This window comes from Aythya fuligula, chromosome 3 (assembly GCF_009819795.1).
Source record: "Aythya fuligula isolate bAytFul2 chromosome 3, bAytFul2.pri, whole genome shotgun sequence".
Classification (NCBI taxonomy): Eukaryota; Metazoa; Chordata; class Aves; order Anseriformes; family Anatidae; genus Aythya; species Aythya fuligula.
In genome coordinates, this window is record NC_045561.1 from 12568171 (window position 1) to 12586918 (window position 18748).

General features: G+C 53.6%; 2 protein-coding genes across 2 annotated transcripts in view; one reads left to right on the top strand and one right to left on the bottom strand.

Moving 5' to 3' along the window:
* The first annotated feature begins 11 nt into the window (after positions 1 to 11).
* Positions 12 to 1305, top strand: MEA1 (male-enhanced antigen 1). Its single transcript, XM_032184242.1, has 3 exons — positions 12 to 268; positions 358 to 463; positions 674 to 1305. The coding sequence occupies exons 1-3, from the start codon at positions 32 to 34 to the stop codon at positions 835 to 837; spliced, it is 507 nt and encodes a 168-aa protein (XP_032040133.1). The 5' UTR covers positions 12 to 31; the 3' UTR covers positions 838 to 1305.
* The window catches only part of PPP2R5D (protein phosphatase 2 regulatory subunit B'delta), a 28982-nt gene continuing 11423 nt past the window's right edge, over positions 1190 to 18748 (bottom strand). The window contains exons 10-16 of the mRNA XM_032184241.1: positions 18367 to 18420; positions 15446 to 15616; positions 13291 to 13418; positions 11029 to 11130; positions 4595 to 4667; positions 4262 to 4378; positions 1190 to 3903 (exon numbers count right to left, since the gene is read on the bottom strand). Coding sequence (XP_032040132.1) covers positions 3766 to 3903; positions 4262 to 4378; positions 4595 to 4667; positions 11029 to 11130; positions 13291 to 13418; positions 15446 to 15616; positions 18367 to 18420 — 783 coding nt within the window. The 3' untranslated portion in view covers positions 1190 to 3765. The remainder of the gene's footprint in view (positions 3904 to 4261; positions 4379 to 4594; positions 4668 to 11028; positions 11131 to 13290; positions 13419 to 15445; positions 15617 to 18366; positions 18421 to 18748) is intronic.

Here is an 18748-nt window from a genome sequence, read left to right on the forward strand (position 1 = left end):
GAAGAGGGGGCGGCGGGGCCGCGCCCGGTGCATGGCGGTGGCGGCGAGCATGGGGCCGGAACGGGTCTGTCCCGGAGAGCCGGGGCCGCCGGAGGCCCCCGAGGGGGCTGCGGGGTGGAGCGGCGACGAGGAGGAAGAGGAGGAGGAGGAGGAAGAGGAGGAGGAGGGCGGGGAGGAAGGCGGCGGGTACCTGTACCAGCCGCTGAGCCAGGAGCCCGAGCAGGGCCCCGGCGAGGCGGCGGGCCCCGGGCTGCAGGAGCGGCTGCAGGTAGCGGGGGGAGCCGGGCCGGGGGGCTGGGGGGGCGCGGGGGGCGGATCGGGGCCGAGCCCCCCCCCCCGGCTCCGTTTGTGCCGCAGATGCTGGGGCTGCACCTGCCCGAGCCGCCCGCGGACAGCGAGGAGGAGGAGGAGGAGGAAGGCGCCGCAGCTCAGAGCAGCCGCAGCTCCATCCCCATGGACCCAGGTAAGGCCACCTGCCCCGCGACACCACCCCCTGCCACCGCCATCCCCGTGTCACCATCCCCATGTCACCGCCATCCCCATGTCACCACCGTCCCCATGTCACCATCCCCATGTCACCACCATCACCCCCATGTCACCGCCATCCCCGTGTCACCTCCACCCCCATGTCACTGTCCCCACATCACCGCTGTCCCCGTGTCACCGCCCGCAGAGCACGTGGAGCTGGTGAAGCGGACGATGGCCGGCGTGAAGCTGCCCACCCTGGGCATCCCGCCCTGGGCCAGCGAGATCTCGGAGGAGCAGTGGAAGGACGTGGTGCGGCGCACGCTGCAGGCCAGGCAGAGCCTGAGCGGCCCCAGGCCCGAGTGGAAGTGATGCCCACACCCCCGCCCGCCCCCCGCTCACCCCATTTGGGGCCGGGGCTCGCCGCTGTCTCTGTTCCAGTTTCCCCCATTGATGTCGTCCAGTTTCCCTTCCTCACCTCGTCCCCGGTTCTGGCTGCCCCATGTCGCTGTGATGTCCTTGTGTTGGCTTGCTCTGCCCTGGAGGAGGCAGCCCGCGTTCCTCACCCCGTGTATACGCAGAGGGAGGGGTTTTGAGGGGCTTCACCCAGCGTGGTTTGGGACAAACACCTCATCCCCACGCTGGGGAAGCCCCTCTCCCCGCCGGGGTGCCTCCTCCGAGGGCAGGCGGCTGCACGTCGGCGTATGAGAGGTCGAGCCCAGTGTGTCTTTCCAAGAGATCAGTTTTATTTAGTACTGTACATACAGGGACATCTGTACAAAATCCAACACTTTCATACTATGTAATGCTCTACTGAAAATAAAGTACACCATATGTACATATGAACTGTAAGCAGCTTAATACTCGTGTCCAGGGGGTGAATGCAGTAGTTAAGTTTTTGCTCGTTCCCTCGGGCGGAGGGAGCCGTGCGAAGTGGAAGAGGCAGCTCCAGTTCTGTCCATTTGGCTGATGTGGGGCGAAGGCGGGGGCAGAAATGGGCGCTAACGCTAGAAACCGAGTGTGGAGCGAGGGGCAGCTGTAGCGGGGCAGCCGCGGGGCTGCGTGCGAGCGGTACGCGTGGCGGGGAGCAGCAGCGCGCTCCCCCCTGCCTCACGTGGTCCCCTTCTTCAACGTCCAGGACAGCGGAATGGGTGGGCAGCCAGCTAATGGCGAGGGTAAGGGAGGAAGCGTTGAGGTCCCTGACCCAAAACAAGACGCACGAAGCCACGAGGACGCCCAAGCCGTGCAGCACGCAGCCATGGTGTGGCGCGGTCCTGCCCTGCACGTGGCTCGCTCTCGGCAGCGCTCCTCCGGCCGTGCGCAGGGCAGAACGGGCTCCACGTACCACAAATCTCAGCTTTCTGCAGGCAGCACGGCCCGGAGCAGGGAAATGCGGCCACTTCCCAGCACTGAGCGGGTGCCAGTGAGGGCACGCGCATGCTGGAGTGCTCTAGAAATGAGGTGGCAGCTTCTAACGCGATGCTAAGCGGACGAGGTGGAAAGCCCAGGCTGCGAGGGGGAGAAACATCCTCCCCTGCCCGAACCCTGCTGCGGGTTGGGGCGCTTGGCAGTCCTCGTCCGTGCACCTGCCTCTCCTGCAAGCCTTCAGCCGGCATTGCCCAGCGCACGTCTGCATGCTGCGCCAGGCGCGCGTGAGGTAATCGATTGGCAGCTGACCATGAGCTCGGGCTAATGTTGCAAATAAGCAATAACCTCCCTGAGGTGTGTTGGAAGTCTCCTGATGCACTGGCCCATGGCACGAAGCAGAGGGGAGGCGGGGTCCCGCGTTTGGGGGTGATCTCCGGCACGCTCACGCTCGCCAGCTGCTCCTACGAGGTGGTGGCACGCCGAAAAGAGAGCTCAACAGGGCACGGGGGTGACACGGGGGGGAAAAACAGCTTAGCACAGGCTGGAGGGAAGGAAAGGTGCTGAGCACCAGCAGTGGGATTAGAGGGGGTGAACCTCTGAGCCGGGAGGCCGTGTGCTGGTGGGGATGAGGAGCAGATGCACCAGGACCTCCTGCAACGCCCCGCGATGCTGCAGAGCTGCGTGACGCCGGCACCGACCCCAAGAAGCGAAGCAGCAAGAAGCAGAGCTCCCTTATCCATCACAACCAGCCTCTCTGAGGGGGCGCCTCGGCCTGGGACTGAATCTGCAGCGCAAAAGGCAGGGGAAGAAGCTCCGAGAGCCAGATCACAGCAGCACCCGAGGGCCCCTGGGCTATCGAGTGCGCCCTAAACGCTAAATCAGCACGGAACTAACAAGGGCCTCAGGCCACGGCAGGTGCCGAAGCACCAGGGCGAGGCTAACTTTGCTCAGAGCACCTACAGAAGCAGTTCGGCGGCAGCGGCGAGCCGCCGATCGCGAGGAGACAACTGAACGCTCACAACTCGGCCTTGGCCCCGTCACGTGGATCCAGCGCGTCCACGAATCGGCAGGAACGACTTTAGCAGCACAAGCCTCCTAGGAACCCCAGCCACTGCAGAGCTAAGGGTGGGACAGAGCAACAAAGGGAGAGCTGCGGGAGTATTTTAATTGAGCAGGTAGGGGAAGGAAGCAGAAGGCAGTGGCTGACGCCTGCTACGAAGCCAGAAGTTAATTCTGGGCCCACGATTACCCAAGACGCTGGGATGGAGACGACTTAGCAAGGACCAATACAAAGAGCTGAAGGAATTCACTTTCCCACAAGAGAGCTTCTAAGGATGCTCTAAAGGGAGGGAAGCAATAGTACGTAGTGCTGGCACCCAGCTCTCCTGGGGGTGGCGAAGCACTGAACCCCCACTCCACCGACAAGGGAACAGAACAGGGGGCTGGAAGCAACAGAAAGGTGGAAGCAAACGCCTCCTGCTGCACGAGGCCCTCCGAAAACAGAGCTGCGCCCCGAGGCAGGGCGGGGAGGGCGCAGAGCCCCCACAAACTCTGCCTGACGCTCTCCCCGAGCTCAGCTTGGGCTCTCCCTGCTGACTGCAGAGCCCAGTACAGCTCCCTTCAGCCTCTGGCTAAGGGGTGGAATAAGAACGGGGCAGCGTGGAAGCGAAGCGAGGCCTGCCTGGGCTGCTGGGACAGGCAGGCTCCCTTCACGCACACACAGCAGAGGCGCAGAAGCAGGAGGAGGTGGCAGTGGCGAGGTACAAGTTACAACGTAAAACCAGCTCGAGCCTGGAGGGATGTGGATGGAGTGGAGGACAGGCACAGCTCACCATGTTCATTCCTTATTTATACATGAGAACCAAGTGCATTTCGGTGACCCCTGGGGGAAAGGGATGGGGGCAGAGCTTCCCGGGCCAGCTCCTGAGCCCGTCAGAGAGCCTCCTGGCTTGAGGTGAGAAACTCTTCTGCTCTCTTGTGGGCCTCCAGGGCTTTTATAGTGTAGACGTCCTGAGGAAGCTCAGATTTCCGGCGCAGCAAAACCTTCTCCTTCTTAATGTCTTTCAGCATCTACAGACAAACCAAAGGAGTCAGACAGCTGCAACAAACCCCTTTGTCCCCGTGCACCCCGAGCCTCCCCCTCCTCTGACTGCTCTCGGAGACACCGTGGTATGCTGCAGAGCAGGCTGAGAGCCAGGCACAGCCCAAAAGGGCACAGAGAAGCCCCGCTTCCATTTCTTCCAAAGCGAGGAGGTTAGGTAAGCTCCAAACTACAGGCTGATCTCTAACGGGCACAGATTAGAGCAGGGGGAATTTACCCTCCAAACGCTTAAAGGAGCCAGTTCTGGCTGCTGGGCCCTGGACTGACTGCGGTGATGTCCCGAGCACTCCGGGAGGGAGTGGGGAAGGTCCCCCGTCACCTACGCACCTGCACAGCCTCCGTCTCCACCGTTTTCTTCAGCAGCTGTATGTCCTCCGCAGTTGGGGTCTCCGTCTCCATACAGCAGACCGGAGGCAATGGAGGAGGCGCGTAATACATCGGATACTGCAGACGAGACAGACAGCTGGGGAGTGAGGGCACCAGCCGGCACCAAACCTGCTCCCCCCAGCATCCTAACGGCGCGGGGCTCTTCCCCCAGCAGCCCTGCTGCAGCTCTGTGCACGGGTCTGAGATCAGGTGCTAGAGCTGCTCTCATGAGCAGGCCGAGACCCCACCAGCATATTCTTGTCTCGTTTGTCCTAAGGTCCTGCTGCTACCCACCTGGGGGTTCAGCCGGGCCAGCTCCTCTATTTTCTGCCACATTTCTTCTCGTTCCTTCATCCTGAACCTTCCCCTGCAGAGAGAGAGAGCAGAGGTGTGAACTCCTGGGGACAGCCCAGCTTTCACCAACGGGAAGAAAAAAACAGGGAGAGCAGAAGAGCACAGGTGAGAGATTGCATCTGCCCCAGATGCACAGGGGAAAATTGTCATCTCCAACAGATCGGGGGCTCAGCTGCCCACATTTCCCTTTTCTCTCTGGCCTTAACGTGCCACACCAGAGATGACTGCCCACAGGCCAGGGCACGGCTCTTCAGCTTGGCACAGATTTTGGCACAGACCTCAAGCGAGCATTCAACTTGGCCGCCTCTAAATCCCAGGGCAGTGAACTTTCCCCCAGAAACAGAGGTGAGCATCCACTGCTCCCTGTTATTCTCTTCTACATTTTAAACATCTGCACTCAAATCTCTGCTATACTTCTGACTTTAACTTCTCCGGCTTTCATCTCAGCTACTGGTCTGTCTAGCACCCTGCCTGTCCACGCCAAGGAAGTTCTTATATTGGGTAATTGCCTCAAACTCGTGAAATATATCCAAGGAAGGAGGGTAAAAATGAGAATAAAGCTGCCAAACATTCACGCAGCAGGTACTCCCATCAGAGAACATGGGGGTCAAAAAGCAAAAACAAAACTCACACCTTGTTTTCTGACAGAGCTCTGGAGGTCTCTGCAGGGAGCTGTGGCCAGGAGTTAACACTCATCTCTCCCAAGTTCTCTTCTGCTGTCTCCTCCCCAGTTTCTCCAGCACCCTTTTTAACGTGCGGTAAACAGAAATATTCGTATTTCTCTGATCTTGCCCCTGGAAACGTAGACCAAGGTGTCTGTCTGCTAGGCACTCACACTATTATCATCTGGGGACCATGGAGATGTAAGGGGATGGCTCCCATGACTGCAGCGTTGCAGTGGAAGGACAGAGACTGGTCAGGAAGGACAGGCTGGGAAGACGAGGAGTGGGATTTGCCCTTTGTGTGAGAGAGCAGAAGTGCACAGAGCTCTGTGCGGCGAGAGATGAAAACCCAAGTGAGAGATTGTGGGTTTGCCTTAAGGAGAGAAGACATAAAGGTGACATTGTAGTGAGTCTGCTACAGGCTGCCTCACCGGCAAGAGTAAGTGGATGAGGCCCTCTACAGACAGCTAAGAGCAGTCTCATGTTTGCCTGGTCCTGGTCTTCGTGGGGAACTTCAACCACCTGGATGTTTGCTGGAGGGACAGCACAGCAATCCAGGAGGTTCCTGGAGTGACACTGACAGTAATTTGCTCCTCCAAGTGGCAGAGGAGCCCACCAGGAGGGGTTCCCTGCTGGACCTCCTGCTCACCAGCGAAGAAGGGCTTGTTGGGAATGTGAAGGTCAAAGGCAGCCTTGGCTGCAGTGACCGTGAGATGGTGAAAAGCAAGCTCCCAGCCCTGGACTTCAGGAGAGCAGACTGGCCTCTTCAAAGGTCTGCTTGGAAGAGGCCCATGAGATTCCCTGGAAGGAAGAGCAGCCCAAGAAGGCTGGTTAATATTCAAGGATTGCCTCCACATGCAGAGGCAGCCCATCCCAACAAAGAGGAAGCCAGGCAGAAATGCCATGAGGCCTGCAAGAACGAACAAGGAGCTCCTGGTCAGATACAAACACAAAGAAAGAAATGTAGAGAGCAGAAGGATCACAGAATCACAGCAAGAGCGGCCCTCAGGAACCCCAGGTCCCAGAGGCCAGGAGGAAGGCTGCAGCGAGGAGGATGTATCCTTGGTGGAAGAGGATCAGGTCAGGGAGCACCGAGCAAACTGGATGTACATCAGCCCACGGACCCTGATGGGATGCACTGAGGGAGCTGGCAGATGTGAGGCCACCTTTGATAATCCTTGATCAATCGTGGCAGCTTGATGAACTGCTTGAAGACAAGTCAGCCTCACCTCATCGCCCTGGGAAGGCGGTGGAGCAGCTTGCTCTGGAAACCATTTCCAAGCACGTGAAGGACACGGAGAAGAAAATCATCAAGAGCAGTCAGCATGAACTCACTGAGGGGACGTCGTGCTTGGCCAACTTGGCAAGCCTCTGCAATGAAGTGACTGGCCTGGTAGACAAGTGGATTGTCTACCTGGGCTGCAGCAAAGCCTTTGACACTCCCCCACAAGATCCTCGGAGATGAGCTGTTGATGTATGGGCTGGATGGACAGACAGGGAGGTGGGGGAAAAAAAAAATAAATGTCCAAATGGCTGGGCCCAGCGGGTGGTGATCAAATACCTGATGGGAAGGTGCAGAGAGGGCAGAGCCAGGCTCTTTGCAGCGGTGCCCAGTGCCAGGACAAGAGGCAGGGGGCACAAACAGGAACATGGGAGGTGCAACGTGAACATCAGGAAATGCTTCTTCATTGTGAGGGTGACCCAGCACTGGCACAGGTTCCCCAAAGAGGTTGTGGAGTCTTCCTCACTGCAGATACTCAGGAGCCATCTGGGTATGATTTTGGGCAAGTAGCTCTGGGTGTCCCTGCTCAGGCAAGGGGTTGGACCAGATGGCCTCCAGAGGTCCCCTCCAACCGCAGACACTTTGTGATCCTATGGTTCCCTGATTCTACAGGGGTCATTGCTCCTCAAGGCAACATCTACCTTGCCCAGACCGTGTCTCCTCCTGTGCTGTAAGGCTGTAATGAAACTCCTTTTACCTGGCTGGACTACATCACAGTACTGGTCTGCTACACAGGACACTAAGGGCATAAGTGCCCAGTCACCCAGCTCCGTGCCCCTCCAGCACAGGATCTGTCCTTTCAGATCACCAAAGCAGGGCTGAACAGCATTGCAGAAGAGCTCCATTCCTCATCCTCTGAGATCCAGCAGTGAGCCACTGCTAATCTGTAAGGTGCTCAGCTGACACTGTAAGAGTTCAGCTTACAAAGAGAATACCCAGACTAAGTGCAAAAGTCTAAAAGCTTTTGCACTAAAAAGCTAAAAATAAATAAATAAAAAAAGTCTAAAAGCTTTACACCAGTGATCCCTTTTCAGCAAAACAATTATTTCCAAAGAATGCAACAGTTTCATCTTTATTTTGATGCCACACTGAGTAGCTTAACTGTATTATGGCTGCCCAACACCCCTCTGCAGGGGAAGCTGCTCCCTGTTTCATCACTCAGACTGGCTTTACCTCCTGCACTGGGACACTTTTCATTGCAGTGTACCTCAGTGTCACTCATTGCCACAAGTCTCTGGAGAATCCCACCTCTCAAAGCAGCAATACCTCACAGGCCAGCGCTGCATTTATGGGAGAAGAACCCCCAGCCTTGCTTTTTAAGTGACGTGTGCCTCATTTGGAAAAGAAGAGGTGCACTGGTGCCTTCTCTTTCTTGCTGCTGTGGCCAACGCAGGAGGTAACGTAGCTGCTAACAGAGAGACATGAGGCACCAGGGAGGCCCCTGGGCATGCCGACAGCACATTTTCTGAAAGTCAGCATCCAAAGCCCTTGCATCCCTGACAGATGGGCAGAGATAATTCCCCCTCACAGATGAGTTAAGGCCCAGCAGTCCCCACCCAGGTGGTCAGCGCATTCAGGACAAGACACTATCTATCTGCCCAAACCTCCCCGCTGTTTTCCAAAGGGTTCTGATAATTCCAGCAGCCTCCAAGTGTCCGGGGAGATTATTAAGGCACAGCAGGCACAGTCAGATCACCTGCACTGAGCAGCCTCTCCATATGCCCTGGGGAAATGGGCCGTCTCTCCCTGCCCTGCCTTGCCCCAGTGGCTGCAGCAGCACAGCAAGGGGTGCAGTGGTGACAGGCCTGCGTTGGCACGTCGCTCATAAGCGCAGCAACTAATTAAGAACATGACTAAGCCTTTTCTGAACAGACCTCTTATCAGCTGGCTGCAGCCTAATTGTGTGCCTGCAAGATCTTTCCTTTTCACCGGTTCACATCCACTGGCTTTGTTCACATGCTCAGCCTTTGTCACGTGCTATCTTCTAGTTCACAGCACAGGGTCCCTAGGGGGCTCCTTGGGAAACATTTCCTATGTCTCCTCCTTTTTTCTGTCTACACAAAAGAAACCTCAGCTTTTCAGCCTCGCCGGCCTCACTGAATAAGGCAGAGGTCCTGTGAAAAACACACGGGTGTGATGCAGTTAACCATCCGTCCCGCGTTACAGCGCTCCAGCCAGCTTCCCACAGGCAGCCTGAGGAACGCTGCTTTACCCCTGAAACAACAAACGTCACGACCTCAAAAGGTTTTTGATTAGGGAAAAAAAGTACTGCTTCACTGAGGTTTCTGCGTTTGGAAAGCAAACAGCAATTAGCTGCAACACCACGTGATTGCGCGTCAGCAGGCCGTGGCCTGCAGTGACCTCTGCCAGTGAGACAGCAGAAGGGAGCTGTGGAAGCTGTGTCTCCTCCACCAGGAGGGTGACGGTGGGACCCGCTGTTCACTGAACGGGCTGCAGCCCCCTGCCGACAGAAGGGCAGGTAGGGAGTGCAGGAGTGACACTCCAAACTCCAGGGCTGACTCTTCAGCTACAAAACCCTCTCCTTCCACAGGGGGACACACCGCTAAATAACATTTTCTCCTGCCAGAGAACCAAGCTGGTTCTAGACCCCTTCATTCCAGCAATGATTTATTCCATTACAGTCCAGAACACGTAGCCCAAGTGTTAAGTGCTCATGGATTTGCTTGTTTCTTGCAAGTCTTAAAGATACGAAGGAAACAGATGACATTTTTACAATAGACTTAAGCAAATAACTTAGGAATATTGCTCTAGTAAGCCCATTTTTTTTTTAAATCCACCTTCTCAAGTGCATGCTCTTTATCCCCCATCATTGCCCTATGTCCTGTCCACTCCCAGGCTCCTTACCCAACTCCTCACTGAGATCTGTCCCCACAGACCTTCCAAAACTTTTCCTCCCTCCTACCTCTAGCATCCCTTCAGAAGGGGACCTTTCCACACTGCTCAAACCAAAACAAGCTGGTAATAACGTGCTGGTAATAGCGCAGCTGAGCCTTCTTGCTTTTTGCACACAAAGGACTCTTTAGCTGGGTCCCCGTGGTAGGGAAATCCCACTTAGCTGAGGAATTGTACCATGCTTGCTGCCAGTAAACCTGTCTCAGATTCAGCTGCTAAAAAGCTTTTTACATTCCCCTCTGCCCAAGCTTTCGATCAACATTTTACCAAATTTGGTCATGTAGGACAGTAAAATGTACAAAACAAAAGATTTTCTAAGCACTGGTAGTCAGAGGGGCACCAGAGGGAAAAAAAAAATAACAAGATCAGAAACCAGTACAGCTCTATTTGTCCATTTCTTGGACAGTTCTGAGGTAGTTTGTTGGTCCTCTCTAGAACAATCCTATGTCAGCCACACTTGAATGTGGGGCACTGATACAAGTTTGAACGGGTAGAAAAAGCTCCTGATGGAAACACCAAGCAGACCTCGTAGTAAATAGCGCTGTGACTGTGACTTAAAACGTATGTTTGGACCTTGATATGGGCTTCACAAATGCCCTACAGCTGGAAAACAAAGAATCTTGTTTGCTGACAATTTAGATGCAACAAAACCTTAATTTCTCCATATGCAGGTTGCCCACCCCCAAACTTTAATTCACATCTCAACTTTGCCATTAATTGCCCCTACACTAAACAGCTGCACATGTCTAAGAGCTCCTCACTGCTTCCCCTTTGGCAGCCCTGGCTTACCAGGAATGAAAAGCACTATTTTATTTCACTGAAATAAAATAGCAGCAGAAAACTGACCCAGGAAAGAAAAAGTTTCCTTCTAGCTTCCTGAACTGATTCAGCTCATCAAGGTAAGTCCTAAAAGCATCAAAACCAACACAAGAAAGCAGGAAGAGTGTTTTTTTGTTTGTTTGTCTTTCCCTCTCTTTACTGCATCACGACTCAGCTACTGCATGACGCTTGCTGAGCTAAGATTTTATCCCCACCATTTATTCCTTGAAGTTCCAGGTATTATTCCATCTTTATCGCTGAAAAATTGAAAGTGTCCTGCAGTTGGCATAAAACATCTTCTGCACCGCAGCAAAGTTCTTTAGAAAAGATTTCCCAAAGCAGCAGGATTCCACCGGCATTCACTAACACACATAAAAACTGCTAAATATTTCCAAGCTTCCCTGAAAAGCTGAGTAGCCTCTACATTGCAATTTATTTCCTCATGAGCCAGCAAACTCTGTCACTCTTTTCCAAGCTACCTGCTTCAGCAGAACTGAAAAGAATTTTTTAATCTCATCACACATTTAACTCTTCTCATCTCCACACATGGTTACTGCTGAGGAGTCCTCTGCTTTTTGACCAAATGATTTGTACCACCTTTGCGTTTCCCCCCTGAGTACTGGCATCTGTCACCTGGTACTGCACCCAAAGCGACTCCAGGACGAGCTCAAGTCGCTGGGCAACAACCTCTTACTCACTTCTGCTTCTCTGCTTTGTATTGCTGCGTGCAGTCATCAAAAAGCTTCTGATTCATCTCCATGAACAGCTTCAGTGCATTGTAGATCAGCCCATGGATTGTCCTGCAAGGAAATCGGGAAAGGAGAACAAGTCATGGTGGTACCCGCCAGGTCCTCAGCCCTGCGTTAGCCCCAGCAGCACAGACACCAGCCAACAGTTGCAGCAACTCCTTGTACGCTACGGAAATGTTACAAAAGATTTGCACACAGCCCCAGCTCCTCGTGTGGGAAGACCCTCTCCACAAACACAGCACCTGAGACCATCGCGTGGAGAAAGAGACGGAGAAGAAAGACAGAAAAGACCTCTGGGATAGCCCTGCTCTGACTGTGCTCCTTGTGAGTGCCAAAACAACCATTAATTCCTTAATTTCTAGCATCAGAAACTGGAGAAAAAGGACACTAAGGACCTGCTCGGGACTGTTCTGAAGAGGGCTTTACCTAACCTAGCTCTAGTGCCTCCCACAAGTCACCTCATGATACACAATGTGACATTTTTGGGCTGCCCAGTGTTTACTCCTGGGTTTTTGTCACCGAGCTGCCCAAAAGACAGCCGTTCAGCATCCCTCGAGAGATGGAAACAAGCACAAGTACCCCAGAAGAAAAGCTGCCTTCATGTCAGCAACCTATGTACAGGTTACGCTGTGCCTGAGCTCTTTGGGACCAGGACTCTCGTAGGGAATAAAAACAAGCATTGAAGCCATTTCTGAAACACCTGATGCAGGGGAAATGATGAGAGACTCGGTAGATCTGAGCCCTGTGCCTCTCCAGCTCTACAGGTAGGATAAGGAGGAGAGCCACAGCCCTCCTGGGCTTATTATGCAGGCTGTCTGACAAAGCGCTGGGAGTAGAGGAGCTATGGGAAGGAGGAGGAGAATCTGAGGTACTCGGCCTGTGCTGAGACAATGTGACTGGTGCTAAAACAGAGAGAAAAGGAGAAGTACAAGGAAAACAACTTCAGGACCTCCTCTGCCATAGCACTGGGAAGGAGCCAAGAAGGAAAGGCAGAAACAGCAGAATCCCGAATGCTGGCTGGTGAAAGAAGGAAACAACTGGCAGAGGGCTTCAGAGCAGAAGACGAAGTCCTGTTCTGAATTCTGATCAGGAGGGGCAACAACACTGGGTGCGAGTGTGTCTGTGTGCACGTCTGCATACACGCCTGCAAATGTGCACAGGTATCTGTGCGAGCGCCTGTCTGCACACGCACGTGCCTGCCTTCTGGTGCACATGTGCACGCCTCTGTCTGTGCACGTTTGTGTCTGCACGGCTACGCTGAACGGCATCAGATGCAACAGAGAGCAAGGCAGCTCCGTTTGGAGAGCTAACGCATTCACCCGAGTCTTTAGGGCACCCGTGGCTGGTGGCTCAGGTTTGTGCTTCCTGCTGTAATGACGAGAAGGAAGCAGTCAAAGCAGACCAGCAGGGAGCTGTTTGCAAACAAGTTCTGCATCACAACCCTGAATTTGCTACCACAGTGTATGCTTAACTCCTGGTCTCACTCGGCCTCCCCAGAATTAATTATTTTGCTTTTTCTGCCCCCTGGAATAGAAGACTTTTTTTTTTTTTTTTTTTTAATCTCACTGTCTTTTTTTGCTGGAAGATTTTAGGATCTCAGCTGCGGACTGAGTATTTCCAGCTAATTCATTAAAAGGAAGTGAGCTCTGCAACTTGGGTTAAATGGAAAAGGAATCAGCTGAGGAAGCAGTTGGAAGAAAGACCAGCAGGAAGTTGATGGGAGAACCACAACACAGACCAGCACCGAGAAAGCAGACGTGGGAGGCGATCTGACAGGGGGCATGTGCCTGCTTGGTTCTGCTTTCTCCACTCCTCCTGTACTCAAACGCAGTCAGGCACTGCAGGACCCAGCGTCTCTGGTCACAGAGAGCATACACACGGGGGCTCACCAGTTAGCAAGCAGCCAGAAATAGGTTGGAAAACCTCCAGCACACCTCCAAGAGACCCGCAGCATTAGTGACACGCAGGTGTCCATCCCTGGGCAGGCCCGACAGCCGCAAGGCCAATCACTGCAAGATGCCTGACCCCACGGGACACTGTGGTGTGCTGCGACAGGTTCCCGTGCTGAAACCAGGAACACCCCCTCTGGCTCAGCAGCTGGTGTCACCGAGTGCCATGCATCGTTGCACTGTAGCAGCATGCCCCAAGATCGCCAGTAGGTCAAGCAATCCTGCATGCACAGCAAGTGCCAGGGCATGCGGAAAGACCTACTTGTTCCAGTGACTCTTGGAGTTCTTGTAGAGCGCTGGAAACATGATCGGGAGAATTTTGGCTGCGTTATCGCTGATCAGGCTCATGATATATTCGTTGTTCCAATAGTACAGTGCTCGCTCTGCCACCTGCAGTGGGAGAGAAACCCATCCTTGGAGAGGCTCCTTCCAGCCACACCTGTGGTGCACGTGGAAGCTGTGCGCTGCTGAGAGCAGAGCTTGCCACCGCTCAGCTGAGGAGCAAACGCTTCCCCGCAGCACAGGCAGCAGGGCTGACCTCGGCCACCTTCTACATGGCCATTTATTCCCTCTGCCTAAAGCTATTACCCTTAGCTTTTGCCAGACACTTCTCACTTCCTGGGGAAAAACCTCATGACTAAGCTAGTCTAACATCATCCTGATGGCTCCGTCACCCTTTACACCACACTTGAGCACAGCCATGTCATCCTCTCCGTGTCCTAGCACAGATTCACTCCAAGCCTCTTTCATTTCCTCAGACTGCACTCTGCAAGGCTCCACTTCTTCCACTCCTCCCTGGCCTTCTCCACAGCACAGTCTCTCTGGGCTTTCAAGCATGCTTCAGGCACCAGGCCCACCATTCATCCCCAGATCTAAAAGGGTGAAAGTATGGAAAATCTTGGGGCAGCCACCTTGCTCTGTCAATTCAAACAAGTCTAGCACGTTTCCATATTGCGATGGATTCGATCAGAGTTCTTCATATTTAACCACAAATCTCAGCAATGCAGTCCCCACGCTGGGGATAAATTTCTGCATTTAATGCTAGCTTGAGGGTGACAAACAGCTAGGAAGAGAGGCATCCAGTCTGTTTGGTATTTCAGCTGACAGAGAACTCACTACATCCCCTTAACCTGTCATTTCACCTGAGTAAAGAAAGTGAAACTCATCTCACGTCACTTGCCTAGCTTTGGTTTCTACCTATTAGATCTCATTAGGCCTTTGTCTGCTAGACTAACACACAATCCACTTGGAGAAAACTCTCTCCCACCACGGTATGCAGACCTACCATGAAGTCAATTCCTATTTGTGTTCTCAGGCAAGCTACAGACACCAAACCTGCTCAGTCTTACTGCATGGAACACCTCTGAGGTTTATTCCCCTGGACTGTGAGGTGTTTGCACCTTGACCAGGTTTTTCAGTCTTACTTTGCAAAGAGCTGACAGTGGAAGAGGCCTGCTCTGCAGTACAGGATGCCTCTCCCCCAGCCTTTGCCCTTTTCCTTTCAAGCTCTCTCATTCCCTACTGCTGCAACTTCCACGCACAAAGCTCCTGCTGGTCCTTTGGTTCCCATCCACCGCCCGTGTAACCCACAGCCAGCTGGCTTCCACCAAGCTCCCCGAGCCCTGACCAGAGTCAATCCCTTTCAGGGAGCCGTGGTCTTCTACACACACACAACCTAGGCTGAGCTCATTTTTGTACTGAACACCTGCCTTTGTACCTCACTGTATAAGAAGGGGACTGAAGCCAGCCTGCCTCACCGAGCAGTTGCACCCACTCAGAGGGCTCTGCCACCACTCAACACCCCACCCAGAGCTGGGTGAGTCGCGTGTTTCATCAGCAAGCCGTGCATCTGCCTTCTGCACACGGTGGCAAACGAAAACACTTGGTGAAGAACAGCTGCAAGGAGCTACCTGCAGCTCCTACCACCCCGCAGATTTTCAGCCCTAAGACTATCATCCACAGAGACTGCTTTAGCCTGGTACTGCGGGTAGCTTCCTTCAGTGGCACCAAGGAAGAAGCAGACTCTGACACTTCCAGTACGCCATCAGCTACACCAGAATTACACAAAGTACCTTCTCCGAAGCCACTTTCATTCCACAGCCTCTCTTTGGTTGGCCTCACCCCAGTGCTGCGCTCAGCTTGGTCCTGCTGTGACAGGGTGACACGGGATGGCTCTCCCCATAACACACGGTGCAGCAGGAGGGGGGCCACTAAGCAGCTTAGTTTTCGCTTTGGACGAGCTGGCTCTGAGGCTGGGGCAAGGATTCTCACCCCTCCCAGCATGTGGCACCCCAGTACTCACCCTGGTGACACCTCCGTCACCACTAATCCACGGAGCTCAAGAGCTGCGGCGTTACCCGCGCGTGCCAAGTGGGTTACAAGGCAGCGCCCTACCCGCTCCCCGAGCTGGGACCCACCTGGAAGTGTGGGCTGGAGACGCACTTGGCCAGCTGCCTGAACAAGGGCTCCATGACTTTCACAAACTCGGACGGCTCGATCACGTCCAGGATCTCTTCCAGCTCGTTTAAGAACATCACCTCCTTGGGACTGTGCGTTTTCGGCCAGAACTTCAGCAAGCCCACGATCACCTGAGCGGGGAGGGCACGGACACAGCGTTAGAAGTTAACATCGGCAGCAAAATGAGATTTTAAAGGTCTGGCCACAACTGCAGAACAGAAAAAGTAACAGAAGTAACAAGACTTTGTCAGAGAGTCAGGGTGGGTTACCAGGGAAGAAGGCAAAGTACAAACTCTGCCAAGTTGCACGCAAGACAGCAGCAGTGCCCAGGGTGAGAAAGTTACGTGCTACCAGCACAGAGCTCAGAACTCCTTCCCCAAGCACAGTTTAACAACAAAGGCTCGAGACAGAGCGGGCTGGGGCTGCCAGAGGGGGCAGAGCAACACGGGAGGATCAACGAGTAGAGTCAGAAATGCTGCACAGAGGGTGATTAAGGAATCATTATCCAATGCATTGCAGATCTGGAATACTCAGAAGCACCCAATAAATAATGCAATGGTCAGGTTCAGCCCAGGCAACAGGAAGTACCAGCACACACACAGATAACTGGATTACAGAGCTCGTTCGTTGAAGGCTTTGTGGAGCAAACTTTCTGGAGCAAACATGCTCCAGAAGGGAACGGGTAAGTTCGTGGAGGCTAAACCTTATGATGATGATTAAATTTGACAATGCAGATCTAACTTCTGGGGGAGGAAACTATTGCTTACAGGACTGTGGAAGGAAATACTAAGAGAAGAGCTATATTCCACTTGATTTATTTATTATTTCTGCTTCCCTCCCTACCCATCTGCTTCTAGGCACTGTCAAAGACAGGGTCCAAGATCCTGCAGACCTTCGCTCCAGGGGAAACATTGGTGTGGCGTTTACAGAAACGCTGACTCTGTGCTCTAACTCTACAGCCACTGGATTCAGACAACTGCTGCTAACAGCTACTCTTTCAAACCATGTCCTTAGATCCGATTCTGAGCATCTAAGAGGAATTTCATTGGGGAAAGCAAGAGCAACATTTGAGCATTATGTTTCCACCAAGCCAAGGCTCAGGAAGCCAGCAGCTGGATATCCTCGCTGTTCTTCATTACTCAGGTCTGCCAGTCAGGCTGGAGTTAGCTCCAGTGACTCAGACAATTTCTCCTACAGCTAAGGTGGTACGAGGTGTGTCGGGTCTGCCTTCGCTCCTCCCGAGCACATCTGACGTCTTGCTCACCTGGCAGGCGGTCAGGCTGCTGTAATGCAGGAGCTGCCATGCCAAGCCTTGCTGAGCAAGCTTCTGGGAGGCACACTCCAAGCCAGTGTGGGCCTAGGAAGATCTGGCCTCCTTCCAGCACTGGTGGCAACAGCTCCTGGTGCAGTCTGAGCCCTGCTGGTGCACAACCCCTGTAATTTTCCAAGGCTTCAATAGCCCCCGTAATACCAGTAGTCTGTTCGAAACCTTCGCAAGGAGGATGCTTCATCGACAGGGCTGTGATAATATGGCCTTGGTCTGGCTGGTCAGGATCCAACGCAATGGACCGCTGAAGGTAGTGAAATTGGGTCGTTCCACTGCTTTCCACAAACACCCACGCAGACCTGGGTGTCTAATCCAGGGACCACCAACTCCAGAAGCAGCAACGAGCTATGGAGCTCTACTATCTGTATAAGCTGCAGAATGGATTGGAAATATTGACAGATTTTCTATTTCTCTTTTATCCCTCACTCTACAGCGAGAGCTTTGGCAGGAGGCTGCTGGGCTGGATTTCAGCCACAGGAAGTGCTCAGCATGATCAGGAAGCCACCTTACACAATTTGTTGCAGAGGAGGCTTTTGGGAACACAGGAAATGGAGGTCCTACACTGAAGAGAAAAGCGAGGAGGTCTGCTTCAGCACTGCTGGTGTCAGAGCTGCAGAGCCAGAAAGCTGACAACAGCTGACCAGCTTCCACCCAGTACCATCAGGCTCACCACAAACGCACGCATTTCAGCCAAAGAACAGAACGACCTCAACTAGTGCTACTCATTAAAATGCTCACACGTTCTGGTGCTCCCTGCTCCAGTGACACAAGCACACGTTCTTTGGCCATCTGCTGTTTTGAGGTTGTGAAGCTCAGCTCTGCAGAAGACGTTTCCTGGCCTCCAGGAGGTGGAGAAACATTTGTCTCCTGCTTGCACCCTCTGCCAAGCCAGCATATAGCCTGGCTACCACTGCAGGCCCGCGTAGCCAGTTACTGGAATATTGGAGGGCTCCACTGCTCACACATTTTAGAACTGGATGTTTCAACAGCACTCCATCCTGGAGGCATATGTCTCTACACTGAGACTTAGCACTGTGGAGTTAGCCTACGGATGCTAGAGCAGGAGGAATATTTTCATCAAGAAACAGGGGCTTGCCTACGTAGATCTATGGGTCCCAGGTTCCTAACCTCATCCTCATGGTTCCTTGGCCAGCTCTGGCAGTCTGGAGTGAACTTGTGCTATTCCAAGGCCCCGTGATCTCATGCTGGTTCCATTAGATGTAAGACAGAAACATGCTTTGTCTCTGCAGAATCCGTCACAAGCTGAAAGCCCTGTTCTGAAAAGACACTCCATAATTTTCTTTCTGCTGCACCAAGACCTGAAGCACAAAAGCAAACTCCAAACCACCTTCCTGAAGCTTTCAGGGCAGAATGCAAAAGGCTTGCACATGAGCAGCACTGCCCCTTCTGCCCACAGGGTGCCAGGCAAGTACAGTAAACAATCTCGATGCCTCTCAGCCTCTCCAGCCCTTTTTCCTTCTTGCTGAATTGTAAGGAAGCTGTGAAACTTTCTGGGACTTGACTGACACGCAGAGGTTAAGCAAGGTTACTCACCGGCTCTGTCAAGCTGCTGTCTTTCTCCAAGAACTGTACAACACAGTACGCCAACTGCAGGAGAGAACACAGCGAGATTAGAGCAGCCCCAAATGTGCTGGAGATTAAAATGCTGCCACCGCCACCCACAGCTGGAAGTCGCGTTAGGCCCCCCACAGCGCGTGTGACAAAGCAGACAGCTGCAGCTCCAAAGGAATCCAGTTCTTCTGATGGCAATCGGGGGCTCACAGAGACAGGACCTGAGCTCAGGATATTTGTGCAGCGCAGAGGATACAACGTGAGGCACCTAGAGCCATCTGCAGCTAATACATTCAAACGCAAGCACAGCCGCACGCAGGGGAGGGAGCAAACTCAACTATCAGCAAGCCCTACCCGCATAAAA